The sequence below is a fragment of the Pelodiscus sinensis genome, chromosome 13 (genome assembly GCF_049634645.1).
Source record: "Pelodiscus sinensis isolate JC-2024 chromosome 13, ASM4963464v1, whole genome shotgun sequence".
Taxonomy (NCBI): Eukaryota; Metazoa; Chordata; order Testudines; family Trionychidae; genus Pelodiscus; species Pelodiscus sinensis.
This window is the reverse complement of record NC_134723.1, coordinates 32,341,847-32,361,440: the sequence shown is the minus strand read 5'-3', so window position 1 is coordinate 32,361,440 and position 19,594 is coordinate 32,341,847. Positions and strand designations below refer to the sequence as shown.

Genomic DNA, 19,594 nt, shown 5'->3' with positions numbered 1-19,594 from the left:
AGGATGACAGCGCAGTCTCTGTCTGCAGTGGGCCTGGGCTCGCTGTGGATAAAGGTTGCTGCATGGGATGGTGGCGCAGCATCTGTCTGTGGGAAGCTCAGGCTCCCCGTGGACAGAGGCTGCTGCTGCCCTGTACTGCTGCCTCTGTATCCGGGTAGCAGAGCAGGGTGGCAGGCGGGAGCTAGTCTGCATGGGGAGCTGTTTTTTAAAGATACAGGGGCAGCAGCACAGGGTGGCAGCCAGGAGTGCACTGGCTGCCCTCCCCATCCCTGGGGACTATTGAATAATCATGTAACTAGTAAGATTTTGTGTGGTTACACGATTATTCAACTAAACAATATCTGACATCCCTACTAGGCATCTTTTTGATGGTCCTATTGTACCATCAAGCACCTGACTTCAGAGTTGAGGGTGAAAGAATAAAAATGCTTGTGACTAGAACCAAGCATAGAAGCCAGCAGGATGTTTCTTCTAAGCAGAGTCTGTGACCTTGAGCAAGTCAGTTGATTTCCTTGTATCCCAATAAATCCATCCAGAAAAATAAATAAAGTTGAGCAGAGCTCAGTTTCCCTGGGGAAATACATTACAGATAAGTCTCGTTGCTCATTCAGCACCTACTCTTTGTTCAGATACATCAACTGAGTTGCTGTCCTCTTCATAAAATAACACAAAGGAAACAAACTCTCCGCATAAAATACAGGTTTTCAAATGACCACTGTCCTTTGGGGCGGGGAGGACTTTTACAACATTGTTTTGTGTTTTGAAAATCCCTTACTTTGCCATTTTATTAAGTCTTTTAAGTACCATTTTAGTCAGGAAACAGAGTCCTGTATCTTCTAGCTGCAGTTTTGCAGGTGCAGCATGAACTTCAGCTAAGTGACATGAGTGACATGTGCACAATCTGCAGGGACAGAATGTTCTGTTTGTTGACTCACTACATACACTCACGTTTCAAGATCAAGTGCATATTAAGCACCAACATTGCTCTTGTAGTTAATCTGTTGAGCACTACGTTTAATACTCCCTTGTGTCAGAAGAATGAGGATATACAATTATCCATCTGACATAAGTAATTCCTTTTTTTCTACCTGGTCCTTGTCACATGGAAGAGGAAAAGAAACAAAAGTAACTCCTTCCTTATGCCCTTCTGTACTAGACATATGATTATTTCCATCCTTAATCCCAAAGAAAGTTACTTGGAACAAAAAGTGGGTTTCAGTTGTTGAATTTGCGTGTCTCGAAGCAAAGAGGTAGTCGTAACGGAGCATTTTGTTTCAGTAAATCATATCTGTTGCTACTTTTAAAGCCAGTTGAAATCTTTTTTCATACGAATAACCAGAGTTTTATAGTCCTGCAGTTTAAATAATTTTCTTTTCTTCTTATTTGTACTTTAACATTTGCTGGCATGATCTTGGGTTCTTGACTTCTGTCACCTTGGTATGAATGAAATGTAGTCAAGTTGATTCTGCAAATTGTTACATTAATCTAAAAAGGGGTGGTATCTTTTGATACTTAAAGATAGATAAAACAGGATTAATCATGACTGTGCTCTTAGAAATGCTTCATGCTAAAGTAGTTTGTGCAGTGCACACAAAAGAAGATATTTTATCAGAAATTGTGAAAACTGCTTTAGATAGCATATAGGTACAGGCTGATTAAAAATTAAATTACTATGAATGTTACTAAATATGTGATGCATTAGATGAAAACAATCTGGCAAAATTAAAAATAAATATAGCTATTTTGTGCATTATGAACTCAGCTTGGCTGCTGTTTATGTACAGGTGACCACCGACTTACAACTGCCCTACATACGACCCCCCTGCATTTACAACATTTTTTTAAAGACACTCTTCTTGTATGTCTTTAATGGGAATTTAAACTTCCCCTCCTGCACATGCGCCTTCCTCCTGCGCACGTGCTGGCTGTCCCCGCCAGCTCTGACTATTTCGACACACTGGATTATTTTTAAAAAGGGGGTATTCTCTCTAAATATCTCACAAGTAATGGACTCCACAGATGTTCTGCATAATTATTGAAGATGCTTGCCTTTGAAACATCTAAATAGTGTATAGGTCAGATCTGTTAAATCAGCTGCTGTAGTTCTTTGAACACCAGATAGCAGCTTTGTAAGGTATAGAATGCCTATACAGGCAGTCCCCGACTTACGCGGATCCGACTTACGTCGGATCCGCACTTACGAACGGGGCTTTCTCGCCCCGGAAGTCAGGGCGAGAAAGCCCCGTTCGTAAGCTGCTCCGGTGCCCCTGGTCTGCTGGAGACCGTCTCCAGCAGACCAGGGGCACCGGGCGGGTTCCCGCGCTTCTGAGGCTTTGCTAGAGCAAAGCCTCGGAAGCGCGGGAACCGCTGCTGCTGCCACTTGGGTGCCGGTGCCTGTGGTCTGCTGGGGACCGTCCCCAGCAGACCACAGGCATCCAGACTGGAGCGGCAGCAGCGACGGTTCCCCGCGCCTCTGAGGCTTTGCTCTGGCAAAGCCTCAGAGGCGCGGGACCCCCCGCGGCTGCGGCTTCAGTCCGGGTGCCTGTGGTCTGCTGGGGACGGTCCCCAGCAGACCACAGGCACCCTGACTGAAGCCGCAGCCGCGGGGGGTCCCGCGCCTCAGAGGCTTTGCCAGAGCAAAGCCTCAGAGGCGCGGCACCCCGCTGCCGCTGCGGCTCTGCTCCCCGTGTCCCTGGTCTGCTGGGGGGGGGGGGGGCGCAGCTGGGGCGCTGCCGATTGGTCCTGCAGCGCCCGTGGGCACTACTGGACCAACCCGGCAGCACCCCAGCTGCTCTGCCCCAGGTCCTGATTCAGCCGCTGCTGGTCAGTTTCAGCAGCAGCTGAATCAGGACGTCTGGGGCAGAGCAGATGGGGTGCTGCTGGGTTGGTCCAGTAGCACCCCAGCTGCTCTGCCCCAGGCGTCCCCAAGTCAGCTTCTGCTGAAACTGACCAGCGCTGACTACAGGAAGCCCCAGGCAGAGTTGCTCTGCCCCGGGCTTCCTGGAATCAGCTGCTGATCAGTTTCAGCAGCAGCTGACTTGGGGACGCCTGGGGTTCTTAAGTTGATTCTGTATGTAAGTCAGAACTGGCGGTCAGTTTCAGCAGTGTCTGAATCTGGACGCCAGTTCCGACTTACATACAGATTCAACTTAAGAACAAACCTACAGTCCCTATCTTGTACGTAACCCGGGGACTGCCTGTATTATTAACCTTAAAGATTAATTGATACATTTAAACTATGTATAAAATTAACAGTGATTAAATCTAGGGTTTAGAGCAGAGTGGGCAAAATATGGCCTGCGAGCCGGATCCGGCCTGCCAAGCCACTGGATCTTGCCTACAGGTACCTCAGCCAGGCTCCCTGCCTCCCCAGTCCCTTAATGCTGCTCACAGCAGCTCTCTGAATAATGCAAGCTTTGTGGGGGAAGCTTGTGCACTTCACTCACCTTCAGCACAGTCTCACAGAACCCATTGGCTGGTTTCTGGCCAATGGGAGCTGCCTGATTGCAGTATGCAAAGTACCTCTCCTGCTCTGGGCTCTCAGTACTCAAAGCAGCACATGGGCTCCACAGTCAGTACAGGGGCATTGGAGGCAGAGACCGTTGCTGAGGAACCTGCTGGGCTTCTGGCTGAGAGTCGCCCAAACACCTCCCAGACAGAACCTGTCTCTGGCACCCCAGCTCCTCCCTGCCCTCCAAGTCTCTGCCCCCTTCTTGCACACCAGTTCCCTATTCTCTATCACAACCCAGATCTTTGCACCCCCTCCAGCACTTCTGCCCCAAGTCACAACCTCCTCCCAGACCTTGCATATCCTCCTGCACCCTCCCTCCAGATCAGAATCCTTTCCTGCGTCCATACTCCCTGCCAGACCCTGTACCTGCTTCTGACTCCCCATCTCCTGCCCCAAGTCACAACTCCTCCTTCACCCAAACTCCCTCCCGGATCCTATACTCCAATCCCTTACCCCAGGCTCCCTTATGCACCCAACCACCGTCCCAGACCCCCCCCCCCCCGATTAATATGATGAAAACGTGCAACCCTTAATCATTTAACAATTCTTGGAATGGCCCCCTCGTCAACATTTATTGCCTACTCGTGGTTTTGAGTCAGACTGATGTACTCAAATTATCTTGTTCCAGTGATTACACCTTGTAAACACAGAACTGCTCTTTTAAATAAACTTTTCTTTTTTAACATGCTTATGGGGCACCCAACTGTGTGTGTTGGCAATGCAAATGGTAGTCTCTGGGTACAAATATATTTTCTTCCTTGAGCGATTCTTATTCATCCTTTGAATACAGTAGTCATTTCACCAGTGAAATGATAAAATCTGTTTTGACCTATGAAAATGTAATGAATAATAAAACAGAAGGGGGGAACAACAAAACTGATAGCTAAGGGCATACTTTTGTTAGATGTCTTTTGAGTTAGTTTTAAACATTTTTTCATCTAAGTCTCCTGAGTGAAAGCTGCTTCTTCAATGCATGCAACAGACATAAAAGATAGTGGGGTTTTATGTACCATTGAACCAAAATCTTTCATGTCACTTACTGCTGACAGTATCAAGAACTTTTTTTTAAAAAAGTTTGCACACGTAAGTATTGCCTATATCTAATATCAGTTGCCATCCTTTTGTTTTGCGTTGTGTATCTTACTGATATAAAACACATTGCACACAACAGAGCAATGCCAGCTGATAAATTTGTATCCTAGGAAGAAGAGTTCTATATTTTATTTTTCTGTTCAGTTCACATCAAAGCTATTCACTTTGAGAGTTTAAGTACTTCATTCACTTTTATTAAAACACACTAATAATTTAGTATTTATTCATTCACTTAAAGTGTTTCTCTTTGTAACAGGAGCCAGATCCTGCAAATACTTACAAGAGGCCCCTGACTTGCGACCACCTGAGTACCGACCCCCCACACTTACAACCATTTTTGTAAGTGGAAGAGGCTGGAACCCCCTTCCCCACGACTTATGTCCTTGGCCCACGTTTACGACCGCAGATGGCGCCTATCGTAAATGAGGGTTCAAGTTACGACGCCCCGACTTGCGACTCTTCCTCCAGAACCAATCTTGTCGCAAGTTGGGGGCCTCCTGTATTTAACTGATGGTCTGAGATGATGTCACTAGTGACTTCTCTGGTGAGAGTTCACAGAATTCGGCCTTAACTTTGCATGCAATCTTGGGTGGTGCTGAGAACCCACATCAGTAAGCGTTGAGAATCCTTGCTGCAACAACAACCACCAAGTTCTCTACCTATAGCATCTGATAATTTGGTGGCCCCTGTAATGTTAGGATGTGGCCAAAAGAGGAGTAAGCCTCCAGACTATATCTAGGCATTTCTGTGGCCTTTTATAACTTCAGCTGTATTTTTTTATCATCAAAATGTGCTACAGTAAAACTCCATTGGTCCGGCATCCAAAGCTCTGGCACTCCTGATCATCCGGCACCATCAGGAACCCGGAAGTGCTCCGGCTGCTGGACAGTTGGAGCTGCTCTGCTCCCGGCTTCCCGATTCAGCCGCTGCTGAAACTGACCAGCAGCTTAATCAGGGAAGCCGGGGGCAGAGCAGCTGGGGTGCCGCCAGGTTGGTCTCGTAGCGCTGCCCCTCGGTGCTGCGGGACCAACCCGGCAGCACCCCAGTGCTCTTGGGGACACCTGGGGAAGAGCAGCTGGAGTGCTGCTGGGTTGGTCCCACAGCGCCTCAGCTGCTCTGCCCCAGGCATCCCCGATTAAGCCACTGCTGAAACTGATCAGTGGCTGACTCCAGGAAGCCGGGGGCAGAGCTGCTCTGGAAACTGTTGCTTCCTGGAATCAGCCACTGGTCAGTTTCATCAGCGGCTGACTTGGGGATGCCTGGGGCAGAGCAGCTGGGGTGCTTCCGGGTTGGTCCCGTAGCGCCGCCCCTCGGCGCTGAGGGACCAACCCGGCAGCACCCCAGCTGCTCTGTCCCAGGCGTCCCCAAGAGCAGCTGGGGTGCTGCCGGGTTGGTCTCACGGCACCGAGGAGCAGCGCTACCGGACCAACCCGGCAGCACCCCAGCTGCTCTTACCCAGGCGTCCTATCAGAAGGGGGGGGCTATGAAGGGTCTGGGGTGGGGTAGGGGGGACCTCACATAGCCCCCCTTCCGATAGTCCGGCATATCTGATAATCCGGCACTTCCTGGGTCCTAAAGGTGCCGGATTATTGGAAGTTTACTGTACTTTTATTATGGCAACTTAGTACATTTTTTCATATGTTTAATGGCTAGTGTTATATCACAACAATTATATATAAGGTGTTAGAAAATATTCTTCGAGGGGTGCCCCTATGTGTGCTCCACCTTAGATGCTTCAGCACCACTGAGCCCAAGGATGGAGATTTTGACAGCAGTACCCCGGCCAGCCATGCACACAGGGAGCCAGTGTGTGTGTGTTCTGAGTAGGCTAGGCTATTATCCCAGATTAGCAGTTCTCCCTTTCACCTCATTCATCTCTTCTCTACCTGTAAATAGTTTTATCTTAGCAATTAATTAGGAATCAGTTACTGGTAACAGTTTTTAGTTTTACTGATAAGTTTAAAAAAAAAAGTGAAGCAGTTTCAATATGCTTCCTGGAGCACAGCCTCGCACCAGAACAACCCTCCAGGAAACCCCGGGCTCGTCTGAGTTTACCGGTGCACATCTTGTAAATTACCACTATCTGTGTCTGATGGCCACGACCAGTGCCTCTGCTGTCTTGGGCAGCATCACATTCTGACAGTGTAGGCAGTTGTCAGTAAACTGATCAGCTGCTCCAGGAGAGTGAGAGAGCTCCAATTAAAGATGTGCAGAAAAATGGCTCACCTGATGACCAGGCACAATCCATCCCTCCCAGACATAGATCACCTGTGACAGGGTCGGAGAAAGCAGCTTCCTCCAGGTCGAGCCCAAAGGACGAGGGGAAGAGTAACTCCAATAAATGGGTTTACTCCACCTCAGGGACTGACTTGCCAGTCAGGAAATGATCAGTCCCGATTCCTGCACCGTCCCAGTCACCTACAAAAAAGGCTGTGGACAAGCACAGACCAAAAGGGACCAGCAAGGAAAAGTGCCACGCTCCCAAATACACCCCCCCAGTGGCAAACATGGCACCGACAGACGCAGTGGATAAAGTCTCCGTATCGGCACTGTCCACGTTGTCTGTGGTGCGAAAACAACGGCGCTCACACACTCTGCTGACCAGCAGCATGTTACCTTAGCTGGTATCTCAGACACCGCGCAAGCAAGCGGCACCGACTGCTCACAGGAGCCAGATGACAATGCTAATAACCCTGATGCAAATGCCTCACACTTCCCAACCTCTTCTATTTCCTCCCCCCAGTCCCGCTACCACAGTTTACAATGGCAGCGGAGCTAGCAATGCAGTCGGAACTGGGGACGCCTCTATTGAGTACCGATGGTACCCCACACAGCCTACAGGGCACCCTTTCAGCTACTCCATCCAGCCTAACTACAAGTGCCTTTAGCGATGAGGAGCAGGAGGTATATAACATGCCTCAAGTGACAACACGCTCCTGGCACAAGTCTCGTCAGCAAAACATCCTGAAGGACATCCACCACAGTGGCTCCCACCACAGATTATGCCCAGCTGGCCATCCTGGGATCCTTGGGCTTTATACAGGCAGCAGCAACTTATGCAGCCACCATACCAACCTGTGACACCATGGTCGATGACACTAACCATGAAATCCGGAGCACATTACAACTCGGACTCAGACGAGCAGGAGGGACATAGTACGGGGAAGAAAACAGTCCACCCTCCTCTCCACTCACGCAGAAGATGACCGCTGCACCTGACAATGAGATAACAGATCATTGCAGGAACTCTTCGAGAGAGATGAAGGGCCATGGAGATCCCGCTCTCAGATGCCCCTCAGACCCAATATAAATTCATAAATATTTTACAATCGTCTTCACTCTAAATTAGCCATACCAGTGAAAGAGGCACTGATGGATCCAGCCAAGATTGTGTGGAGCACCCCAGCCACAATCTCTCCAACCCACAAGAGAGCTGACAAAAAGTACTATGTAAGGGGGCAGAATTCCTGTTCTCCCACCACACACTGAATTCTCTGGTGGTAGAAGCGGTTACTCAGAAGGGCAGGCAACAGAATACCTGCACAGCCTCCAGTGACAGGGACTGGAAGAGGCTGGATGCTATAGGAAAAAAGGCGTACTCATCCGCAAGCCTCCAGATCAGAATAGCGAACTGTACAGCATTGCTAGCCAGATTTTTTTATTTATATGTATATACACACACATACACCATCTATCTGTCTATTTTTGACCAAATGTCATCCTTTATTGAATCTGTTCCAGACATCAAAGCAGAACAATTCACAGCAAACATCAAAGAGGGTACACTAATAGCGTGCACAGCTTTACAAGCCATGCTAGATTTGGTGGACACAGCAGCCAGATCCTTAGCTTCAGCTATGGTGATGAGGAGGGCATCCTGGCTGCAGCTGTCAGCTTTCCCCAGAAAGGTCCAAAGCACCATGGTCTCCCTTTCAAGGGCACACAATTATTCGCAAATGTCATGAATACATCCCTACACACTCTCAAGGACTCCAGGGCCATGCTCAGAATGCTAGGGATCCAGGTACTGTGAAAAGGAGAAAACAGATCAGGTCATTCCAACAATGATGCAGACTGACACCGTTCATTCAACAGCAACGACACTGCGATTAATACAGGCAGATATCAAAATAGGCGCAGAAAGACATCTGAGCAGTTCTCCTCCACCCAACAACCCACGACATCTAGAAAACAAATTTTAAATCTTGGACGAGGGCCTGACATCACTCAAATTTCCAAGGCACCATACAGAGCCATCTCCAGTATTCGGCAACAGACTAGCTGACTTCTATCCATCCTGGTCAGCCATCACCACCGACAAAGGGGTGTTAGAAATTATAAAAACTGGTTACTGCATTCTCTTCATATCTATCCCCCCTCTACCTCCCCACCCATTCCAGGGACCCCTCTCACGAGAACCTACTCTTACAAGAGGCAGAATGCCTCATAGCCACAGGGGCTATAGAAGAGGTTCCCAAACAACACGGGGCAAGGGCTTCTACTCCCATTATTTCCTTACCACCAGGAAGTCAGGGAGATGGAGACCCATCTTGGATCTCCGTAAACTCAACCAATTTGTCCAATACCAACGTTTCAGGATGGTAACACTGGCTATGATTATACCTGCCCTGGAAAAAGGAGCATGGCTGTCTACCCTTGACCTCCAAGATGCTTATTTCCATATTTCCATTCATCCATCACACTGAAGATTTCTTCATTTCACAATAAAGCACAGACACTTCCAGTACAGGGTACTGCTGTTTGGACTGTCAATGGCCCCAAGGGTTTTTTCAGAAGTTCTCGCAGTAGTGGTGGCTCACTTATGCAAAAACCGTATTACAATATTCCCTTATCTAGACAATTGCCTCCTAACGGGCACACCGCAAGCAGTCAACACAACCAGAGCCCTCTTTGACAAGTTAGGGCTGATGTTAAATGTGGCAAAGTGCATCTTCCCCCCCTTACCCAGACCCTAGAGTTCATAGGGGCGTATATAGACTGCACAAAAACCAGAGCATACTTACCCCAGCACAGATGGCTTTCACTCAAGCACTTGATCGAGACAGCATAGTCATGCCCATGTATGACAGCATGATCTTGCCCTCAAATATTGGGACACATGGCAGCTGCCACAGTCATAGTGCAACATGCTCGACTACGAATGAGTCTATTGCAGACGTGGCTACACACAGTCTACCAGCCTCACCTCCATCCCTTGAGCAAGAACTTTACTATGTCCAACAAAATAAAAGCCTCCCTCACATGGTGGACGATGCACGACAGTGTGTGTCAATAACGATCACTACAGATGCCTCCCTCCTAGGTTGGGGAGCGCACCTACACTACGAGTTTGTCCTGGCCAATGGACACAGGATGAGACCAGATGCCTCATAAACTTACTGGAGCTAAGGGCAGTAAGGAACGCGTGTTCGCACTTTTTTTCCTCTCACTTGGGACAAAACCGTGCAGATATTCATGGACAACATCTTGACGATGTATTACATCAACATACAGGGAGGAGCATGCTCAGGCCAACTGTGCCAGGAGGCATTATGTCTCTGGGAATGGTGTATCCCACAGAACATACGCCTGGTTGCAGCCTATCTACCAGGCAAAGACAATACATTGGCAGACAGGCTAAACAGGCAATTTCCCCAAAACCACGAGTGGGAGATTAAATCAATCAGTGCTCACTCACCTCTTCAGGAAGTGGGGTTTCCCAAGGGTGGACCTATTTGCAACACACAACAATGCCCAATGTCCACAGTACAGCTCCAGAGCGGGCATAGGCCCTGGCTCTCTGTGGGATGCCTTCAGTATAGAATGGAATGAACACTTGTCATATGTGTTCCCGTCTTTCCCGTTGATACAGAGCGTGATCCTCAAGATCAGACAGGACAGGGCCAGAATGATACTTATAACACTCAACTGGCCCAGGCACATGTGGTACCTGTACCTGTTACAGATGAGTGTACAGCCACCACACCAATTTCCACCAGTCAGCACACTGATGCAACAAAGCGTTCAAATTCCCCATCCAGGCATTCACAAGTTACACCTCCAGGCACGGATGCCTCTCCAGAGCCAGTACAACTCGTCCTCACAGATTCTAGGTGACCTGCAACAAGAAAAGCATATGCTCAAAAATGGAAGAGCTTCACTGCCTGGATGTACAGCCCATGGCCATGACCCACCCCACACAGACGTATCTCCCATCCTTCAATATTTGCTAGAACTATGCAACACGGACCATTAAGGTACACCTTGCATCCCTTTCCACCTTACGCGCACCCATACAAGGGCACTCAGTCTTCGCACACCCATCAGTCAAGTGATTTATGCAGGGTTTACACAACCTATTTCCCCCATACAGGAATCCAAACCCAGCATGGGACCTAAACTTGGTATTGAAGGTACTGAAGGTGTTCATGGGTTAACCATTTGAGCCTCTTGCCACTTGCTCACTCCTACATCTGTCTATGAAAGTAGCGTTTCTGGTGGCAGTTACCTCCGCAAGGCGTGTGGGTGAAATAGCAACACTAATGACAGATCCGCCATACACCATATTTCACAAGGATAAAGTCACACTTAGGACTCATCCCAAATTCCTACCTCAAGTACCTACCGGGTTCCACTGCAACGAGCCCATTTACTTACTTGTTTTCTTCCCTAAACCACACGAGGACAGTGAAGATGCAGCTCTCCATATCTTAGACGTCCACAGAGCACTAGCATTCTACTTACAGCGGACGAAGCTCTTTAGGAAAACACCACAGCCGTTAGTCTCATCAACAGAGAGGTCACAGGGGTTGCCTGTATCAAAACAAAGACTTTCAAAATGGATTTCTTGTTGCATCAAACTAGGACATGCCATAGCCCAGAAAGCTACCAGTAAATATACAAACCCACTTGATGCAGGCTATGGCAGCCACAACAGCTTTTCTGCAGGGTGTCCCAACAGATCACATCTGTAGGGCTGCAACTTGGGCGTCAGCACATACCTTCACATGACATTATGCATTGCAGACATTCGCTGAGACAGAGACATTTGGTATCACAATACTCTCGGCCTCACAGTCTCAGCATTCGAAGCTCTCACCTCCTGATTCGAAGCTCTCACCTCACCACCACTGCTTCATAATCACCTAAGGTGGGGCACCCACGGGGACACTCCTCAAAGAAGGGAAGGGTACTCACTTGTGTAGTAACTGGAGTTCTTCGAGATGGTTGTCCCCGTGGGTGCTCCACCACCCACTATCCTTCCCTCTGCTTTAGAATACCACATGTCCGGGTCAGAGAAGGAACTGGGTGGGAGGGACAGCAGCTGCGCATGCACAGTAGCCTCCTTAGAACACACTGACCGGCTCCCTGCGCATGTGCCCAGCAAGCGGTACTGCTGTCAAAATCTCCATCCTTGGGCTCAGCGGTGCTGAACTACCTAAGGTGAAGCACCCATGGGGACAACCGTCTCCAAGAACTCCAGTTACTACACAGGTGAGTAACCTTCCCTTGTTGTTTTGACATTTACCAGTTTATTTTACATTTATTTATGGTATGCAGTCAGGAGCTGATGCGATGGGTACTTTTTTAATTAAAAAGAGAGGCAAATTTGCTTGTACAAGAGTAACATATTAGGCTGATTTTAAACATGGATCCTTAAATTCCTGTGTTTTTTTTTTTAAATTTGACTTGTTAATAAGGCAAATATTATGAAACTAAGAAGTGTGGGGTTCTTTCTAAACTTTTTACTATTTATTCAGATGACAATTAAGAAAAATATGTAACTTATGTGCTAGTAGAAAACTTCATACACAACAGTGCTTCTTGTCTGTCTTAATATAATTTCTTTTGGAATGTTCCTGTGCTTGACAATGTTATTAACAGAGAAAGAAAAATAGTCTTATCTTCCTTACTACTTAACTAATAGAATGAATATTTTGAGCACACTATTTCCCACATTTTGCATAGTGGTTGAATAAGGAGTATGTTGGATTGATCGTTTTTTTGTTTGTGAAATTTAAAAGCTTATTTTGTTTAGGAAATCTTGAGAGCCCCATTCTTGAAGAAGAAATGACGTCTAACGGACCAGATGATTCCGAAGCTTGTGCTACTCCAGACTGTGACCACGACCAAGAAATGGCTGACGAGTATTCCAGACTGAAGACTTTTGTCAACTTTCCAAACTGTTGTCCTATTTCATCATCAACACTAGCACGAGCTGGCTTCTTTTATACAGGAGAGGGAGACAAAGTGAAGTGCTTCAGCTGTCATGCAACTATTGAAGGATGGGAGCATGGAGATTCAGCAGTTGGAAAACATAGGACAATTTCCCCAAACTGTAAATTTATTAATCGATTTCATTTTTTAAAAAAAGGTATGCATCCTATTCTCCACAACTGTCAATGCAGAGTTGAAAATTGTTCTGGAAATTCAACCGTCCAGTGTTCTTTTGATAGATCGTCTGATCTCAGTACAGATTACCTTTTAAGAACTGGGCAAGTTGTAGACATGTCGGACAGCATGTACCCCAGGAACCCTGCTATGAGCAGTGAAGAAGCTAGGTTAAGGTCTTTTCACAACTGGCCAAGTTATGCTCCATTAACACCGAAGGAGTTAGCTACTGCTGGACTGTATTACACAGGTGTTGATGATCAAGTGGAGTGTTTTTGTTGTGGTGGAAAACTGAAAAACTGGGAACCTTTTGATCGAGCTTGGTCAGAACATAAGAGACATTTTCCTAGGTGCTTTTTTGTACTGGGGCGTGATTTTGGAAATATTGAAAGTGTCCTAACTGAATCTAACTCTGCTGAGGCTGGCAGAAGTGTCTTAAATGATGTAGATCACCCAAGAAATCCATCTATGGCAGAATATGAAGCACGGATCAAGACATTCATTACTTGGAGATACCCAGTTGCTAAAGAGCAACTTGCTGAAGCTGGCTTCTATAGTACAGGTAAGCTAGATGGGATTTTCACATCTGTCTGTTGAAGCAGAATTTGTGCATAACGTGATTTTGAACAGAAATCACAAACAAATATTTTTTTAAGGCTTTACATTGTTAAGGACCCTGTGTCTTTAATGCTTTTTAATTCTACATTTATTTAACTCAAATTAGTGAAGGCTAATACAATACGTTCTCCTGTTTATTATTATATCATATTCTCCTTTGTAGCAGCCAAATATTAAATAACAGGAATATCTTAATAGTGACCTTTTGTCTTTTAAGCCCATTTTAGGATATATGCCAGCTCAGATTTTGGTTCTTAACTTTTTAATTACGTCAGTCATTATTTATCATATTAAAAAGAATGGAATGCTGTGGCTTTCTTGTTGGCTGAGATGGATTAATTGCAGTGGAAGAAATCTATCCATATGTCCTCTCATAGCAATACATTTAATATGTAGGCAGGTTCTGATTTTGCCTTTGATTGTAATGTGCACTGTGCTCCTAGAGCTCAGAGAATTGTATTTCTTTTCACATCCTCTTAGTCTGTGACATCACTGCTGTTCAGAGTCGGTTAGTCTTGACTGGTGAAACCAACGACCAAAAATGCAAATAAATATCCTTGTGAATTAGGTTTCTGTTAGTTAATTCCATTCTTGTTTAAGGGGAACTGATACACAGAGAAGACTGATCAAGAACATTGAAGAAACTGTGTCAAATGCTTTTTCCTTAGAATCTTTGGTAGTGGTTTTTATAGCCTACTTAACAAGAATTTATGGTGATAGAATTGCAAGCAAATAGAAGTATTTCTGATATCCGTATACGGCAGGGTGGGCAATAATTGATTGGTCTGGGCGTGGGGGAGCCCGTTTGCCCCCCTCCTATTCCCTCTAGGCACCCATGCCTCTGGTGATGGGAGGAGAATTCCCATGCTCCCATATCCCTAAGCCTCGGGGCAGGGGGAGCACACAAAGTCTCCTTCTGCCCTGCCAGGAGCGTGTAGTGCTTCTAAGTGCCGCACACTCCTCACAGGGCAGGTGAAACTTCATATGCTCCCCCCACCTTCAGGCCAATCAGGCGAAGTCTCCTCCTGCCCTGCTAGGAGCACGCGGCACTTAGAAGCGCTGTACGTTCCTAGCAGGGTAGGAGGAGACATTGTGCGCTTCCCTAATTGGCCTGGGGGCAGGGGAGCAGCAGGGCCTCCGCAGGTCAGATCCAGCCCGCGGAGGCCCTTTTGCCCACCCCCGGCATATGGCCGAATAAAATTGAGTAAAGCAGTGCGTACGTGGAAACTTGATTTTCTATATTTTTATTAAAGTGAAAAATAGTCCAAGAAACTACTTTGTTTTCCTTAACATTTGTTATCACAGATTACACTGACATCTAGTTTAAAATAATCCTTTTTATTCTTAGCTGCTCATTATTAAATTGACACTTTTTTGGTGCTTTTGTCACTAACAAGACTTGCTGAAGCTTTTTTTCCCCTCAGTTGTAAGAACAAATATTTGCATGTTCAACCCTGTATTTTACAAGTATGTAACATCACACTTATTTGCCCCCTTAGGTAATGGTGATAATGTTGTGTGCTTTCACTGTGGTGGAGGACTGCAAGAGTGGCAACAGGATGAAGACCCTTGGGAGCAACATGCTAAATGGTTTCCAGGGTAAAGTACTTTGTATTGTGTTTTCTTGTTGTGCATGCTTCCATTTACAGTATGTTGCATCTGCAAAGAGTCTTTGCTCATGCACGTAAGCATTATGTGCAGCTGTGATATTATATTGGGAGTGAGCTATAATGTACAAGTCTTGAGAAGACTGAAGCTGCTTGTTATGCAACACAATTACTCTTAAAAGCCTAAATTTTCAAAAGTGCATAGCAATTTTGGGTGGCCCTAATTTTTGGTGGCCAACATGATGATACTTTAAAGGAACCTATTTTTTTCAAAGAGCACATTTGATATTTTTTCTTTCTGGAAACAAAGCCCTCTTAAAATGTCTTAAATTGGGTACTTAAAATCATTAGTTATGTAATACAAGTGTTATAAAATGTATGTCTCTCTCTCGTTTTCCCTGTTTGTGTTTGGGATAGTTCTTCCTGCTGGCAAATAGACCACTGTTCATTGAGACATTGATGGGATCTCCTATTTGCTGGCTTCCAGAGTTTACTTGTTTTTATTTCCATTATGAGTGTCTTGCTCGTTCTGACTGAGGAGAGAGATCTGATCAAAGGAAAAAGTGGTGTACACAAAACAGAGCAGCTGTAAGAAATTTTTTTTAACTTCTGAAGGAGCATGTGGTGTCTCAGGCTATGTCGGTGCTCTGAATTTTAATAGAGGCACAGCTGTACTGCTGTAAGGTTTCTTGTGTAACTGCTGTATTCCGGAGGAAGAGAGCTCTTCCACCAACATAATTAAACCGCCATTGGGAAGCAGCAGTCGCTGTGTCAAGGGGAAAGTGTCTCTTGCTGATGTAGGGTGGTCCACACAGCTGCTTTTGTTTGTGAAACTGACTTTACATTGCTTGTCATTCACAAATTCTAGGAAATATGCTCATGTCATCAGAATTTCATACTACAAGTGGACTCCTTCGGTGTGTTTCTTATTCTTTTTTTCACAGAGAATTAAAGGACTGGGTGAGTTTAAAAAAACAAAAAGATAAGAGCGATACAGATGTAAGCTTGTCTAGTTTTGGTCCCGCCACTTGTGTGATGCTACTTAAGATCTACAACAGCCTCAGTAGCATCCAGAAAGGCACTAAGGTTGCAGTAATGGTCAGCCTACCAGACATCTGAGTGTCTCAGCCTTTTCTTCCAAATGGGGACGGCTCATCAGACTAGAGCACCATGAAATTGAACCGTTTTGCAAATGGAAAGAACTTCAGGCATCCTTATCCTAAATTATCTTGGCTGTAGTTTCTGTCTTTGTTCCCAGGAATAGATTTACAGAACTCAGATCATATTGCTGGGGAAATGGTCCATAGAAGGGTGGCCCCACTCCTGGGTCCTGATACCCCGCTCAGACCTACCTCAAGCAGCATCAATCCTGCACTATTTGCTCTTGGCAGGATTCCTGCTCCAGTCTCTCAGCCACAAAGGTTTTGAGCCACTGCCCCAGGGTCAGCCTGGGCTGCGAAAAAAGTCCTGTCCAGCTCTTCAGCTGGGCTCTCAGGCTGCCAGCCGAAGGAGGGCCTAATGACCCTTGTCTGAGGCACCTCACCCTCCATCACTTAGCTATCTCTGGCAATGCTGTGTTGCTTTCTCTGGTTTGGTTTGGCCCGGTCCGGTCCGGTCCGCTCTGCTCTGCTGTTCTCTCACTCTCCTCCCCCCCTTCCTGCCAGGAGGGCGTCCTTTTAACAGGTTCTGTGGCAGCCTCAGGTGAGATCAGGTGGCTCTGCTCAATTTGCAGAAGCATTGTCTCCTTTGCCCCTAATTGCTCAGGGTTGTTGCTGCTTTTCTCTCTATCTGCAGTAGTCCTCTAGCCTGACTCTGTCACAGGTCATAGTTTATCAAGAGAGGAGCCTTCAGAAAGGGTAAATCCTTCTATATCTGAGAGAGAGAACACATGCGTCTAAATGCAACTGCTTCCTTCAAGCAATTATAACACGCTTGCCCCTAATCTCCTGGATTTAATTGGAGAAAGACCACTCTGGTTTTTCAGTGAATGAGCCCATCATAGAATCCCAGAAATGGAAGGGACCTCAAGAGTTCAATACCTGTTGGGACTGAGGGCTTAGGGAGGTGGGAGGGCTCCTGTGTGAACTGGGACAAGGAATTGGAGTGGAGGTTTGGGTGTGAGAGAGAGGGGATTGGAGAGAGGTTGGGGGATTCTGGGTTAGGCAGGGTGTTAAGGTTTTGGGGTGCAGGAGGGTGCTTTCGGCTGGGACCGAACAATTCGGAGGAGGGGGGAGGGGAGAGAATCAGAGCTTGGCAGGAGGTTGAGGCACTAGGAGGACTTGGGGTGCAGGCTCTGGGCTGCACATAGCTCCTCAAGAAGATCCTAGAAATTGTGGTATGTCTCCCATCTGGCTGGTGCCTATATGGAGGCACAGCCAGGCAACTCAAGGCATTGCTTCCTCCTTCCCCCATTCATATACACCACCCTGGAAGCTCCCATTGGCCCATGGTTCCCAGCCATTGGGAGCTACTGGGGTGGTGCTGGGGCGGGCGGGGGGGGGAGGAGGAGGGGAGAGGGGAGTGCATGGAGCCATCTGGCTGCCCCTATGTGTAGGATCTGAAGAGCGGGGGTGACCTGGCTGCTGCTCCCAGAAGTCACGTGGAGCCATAGAATTCATGGAGCAGAGCAAGCCCCCAACCCTGCTTCCCAGTGGGAGCTCAAGGGCTGGATTAAAACAGCTAATGAGCTAGATGCAGCCTGAGAGTCCTAATTTGCCAAACCCTGTGTTAGAAGCACTTTTGTCCAGGGTGCTGGTTTCTTGCACCTGCAAGGCAACCAGTCTTCCCTCTTTGAGCTCCGAGGAGAACTAAACCTGCTCTGCCCTGCAGCTCTTCTTGTTGGGACCTGCCAGGTCCTCATGTGCTGCTCCTTGCTCTCTGCTATTGACTGCTTCCTCTGCAGCCTCTCTATGGCTCCATTTATCCTTTATAGGCCAGTGTAGGACTGATACCCCTCACAGTGCTATAAAAGCCATAGTCGTCTTCATTTGTGTGTAGGATTGACAAACGTGGCCAGGGTACCCAGAATTGACAAAGAGATTAACAGAAGAGCTGATTGACCTTCTAGCAACCAGTGATATGTTGACAGAGAAATGATTTGCATCTGTATTCAGGCTTTTGGAAATGCAGGTCCCTAGAAGAAATGTCTTTTGGTAAAGATCATCACAGCTACATTACGCTCTTGTGGCTAGTCCAGAGCCAGCTATAATGTGGGGGAACATTTTCTTGCTGTTGTGACAGACGACGCATGAGCTTAATGTTCTCTTCTATGGCTGTTATATGGAAATTTCTTCATAATGATATAGACATGGTGCATTCATCAGTAACATAGGTTACTTTTTGGAGCTAATCCTTGCATAACTAGATTTAGGAGGGTGGTCAACAACCCAGACCACCCACACTATCTGGGAGACTAAATTCCTCTTCTCCCACCCTTTACCCAACTCCATTGTGGAGGACACTGTTAATTCCTGTGGCCATCAACAACAAATGAGGTCCATTCTCTATGATAGGGACTGGAAGTGCTTAGACTTTTTTTGGGGGGAGGGAGGCATACTCTCGACTGCACTTGGGTTTGAATCACCAGTTTAGCAAGCATGAATGGCAAAATAAGACTTCATAAGCTATTTGAAATGGAACAATTTTACTGAGTAGCTGCCAGAGTCTCACTGCAACCAATTTAAGGAGGTGGAAAGTGTTACCCCAAATTTCACTGTAGATCACCTTACGGTTACACTCATACGGATTTATTAAATGAGGAATTAACAATCCACTATACGGTTAAACTAAAGGGAATTGAGCTGTCATTGAATGCCACTAAAGGGTTAAACTCTAGGGGAAGGAGCTCTCTCTCTCTCTCTCTCTCTCTTTCTCTCTCTCTCTCTCTCACACACACTCTCTCCATTCATTCATTCATTCATACACACATTTATTCATTCCCTCAGGCACTCACACACTTGCAGAGCGTGCCAAGGCATATTCTGTCCGGAGCGTCTGCCTGCAATCATGGGTCCCGGCTGGTGAGCTGATCATAAAAGAGAGCTTCTTCCATGTGCTCTGTTCTTTTATTGGAACTGGGCAGCTCTTGTGTCTCATGCAAGGTCCTTCCTCCGTCACCACGGAGCATGCCCAGACCTCCCTCGATCTGGGTCCTTTGTTTGCTTGGAGCAGTGTTGTCTCCTTGATTGCTTTAATTAGACACCACCTGACTCTACGTGTTTAGCCTTGCTGTTTCCTTCACCCCAAACATGATCCAGTCTACATTCACACACACATTGTTATCACAGGGTGGAATGCAGCTTAGAGCAAGTTACAAGCAAGTGGCTGAGAGTGCAAAGATTACAAAGTTGCAAAGTGCAACAATCTTATAACAAGT

The 19,594-nt window shown here is 46.7% G+C and overlaps 1 protein-coding gene and 1 long non-coding RNA gene across 5 annotated transcripts in view; one reads left to right on the top strand and one right to left on the bottom strand.

Moving 5' to 3' along the window:
• The window catches only part of XIAP (X-linked inhibitor of apoptosis), a 46,076-nt gene that overhangs the window by 7,455 nt on the left and 19,027 nt on the right, over window positions 1–19,594 (top strand). For 2 of the 3 annotated variants that reach the window (XM_075940979.1, XM_075940978.1), the window contains 2 exons: window positions 12,642–13,556; window positions 15,112–15,211. In XM_075940979.1, the coding sequence (XP_075797094.1) occupies window positions 12,674–13,556; window positions 15,112–15,211 (983 nt within the window). In that variant the 5' untranslated portion in view covers window positions 12,642–12,673. Of the gene's footprint in view, window positions 1–4,968; window positions 5,148–12,641; window positions 13,557–15,111; window positions 15,212–19,594 lie in introns of those variants that run through there. The other variant, XM_006115393.4, reaches the window with a different exon arrangement.
• Window positions 8,325–19,594, bottom strand: part of LOC142831247 (uncharacterized) — a 50,825-nt gene continuing 39,555 nt past the window's right edge. The window contains exons 1-3 of one of the 2 annotated variants that reach the window (XR_012906923.1): window positions 11,261–11,861; window positions 10,560–10,721; window positions 8,325–8,630 (exon numbers count right to left, since the gene is read on the bottom strand). This is a non-coding gene — a long non-coding RNA (uncharacterized LOC142831247). Of the gene's footprint in view, window positions 8,631–10,559; window positions 11,862–19,594 lie in introns of those variants that run through there. The other variant, XR_012906922.1, reaches the window with a different exon arrangement.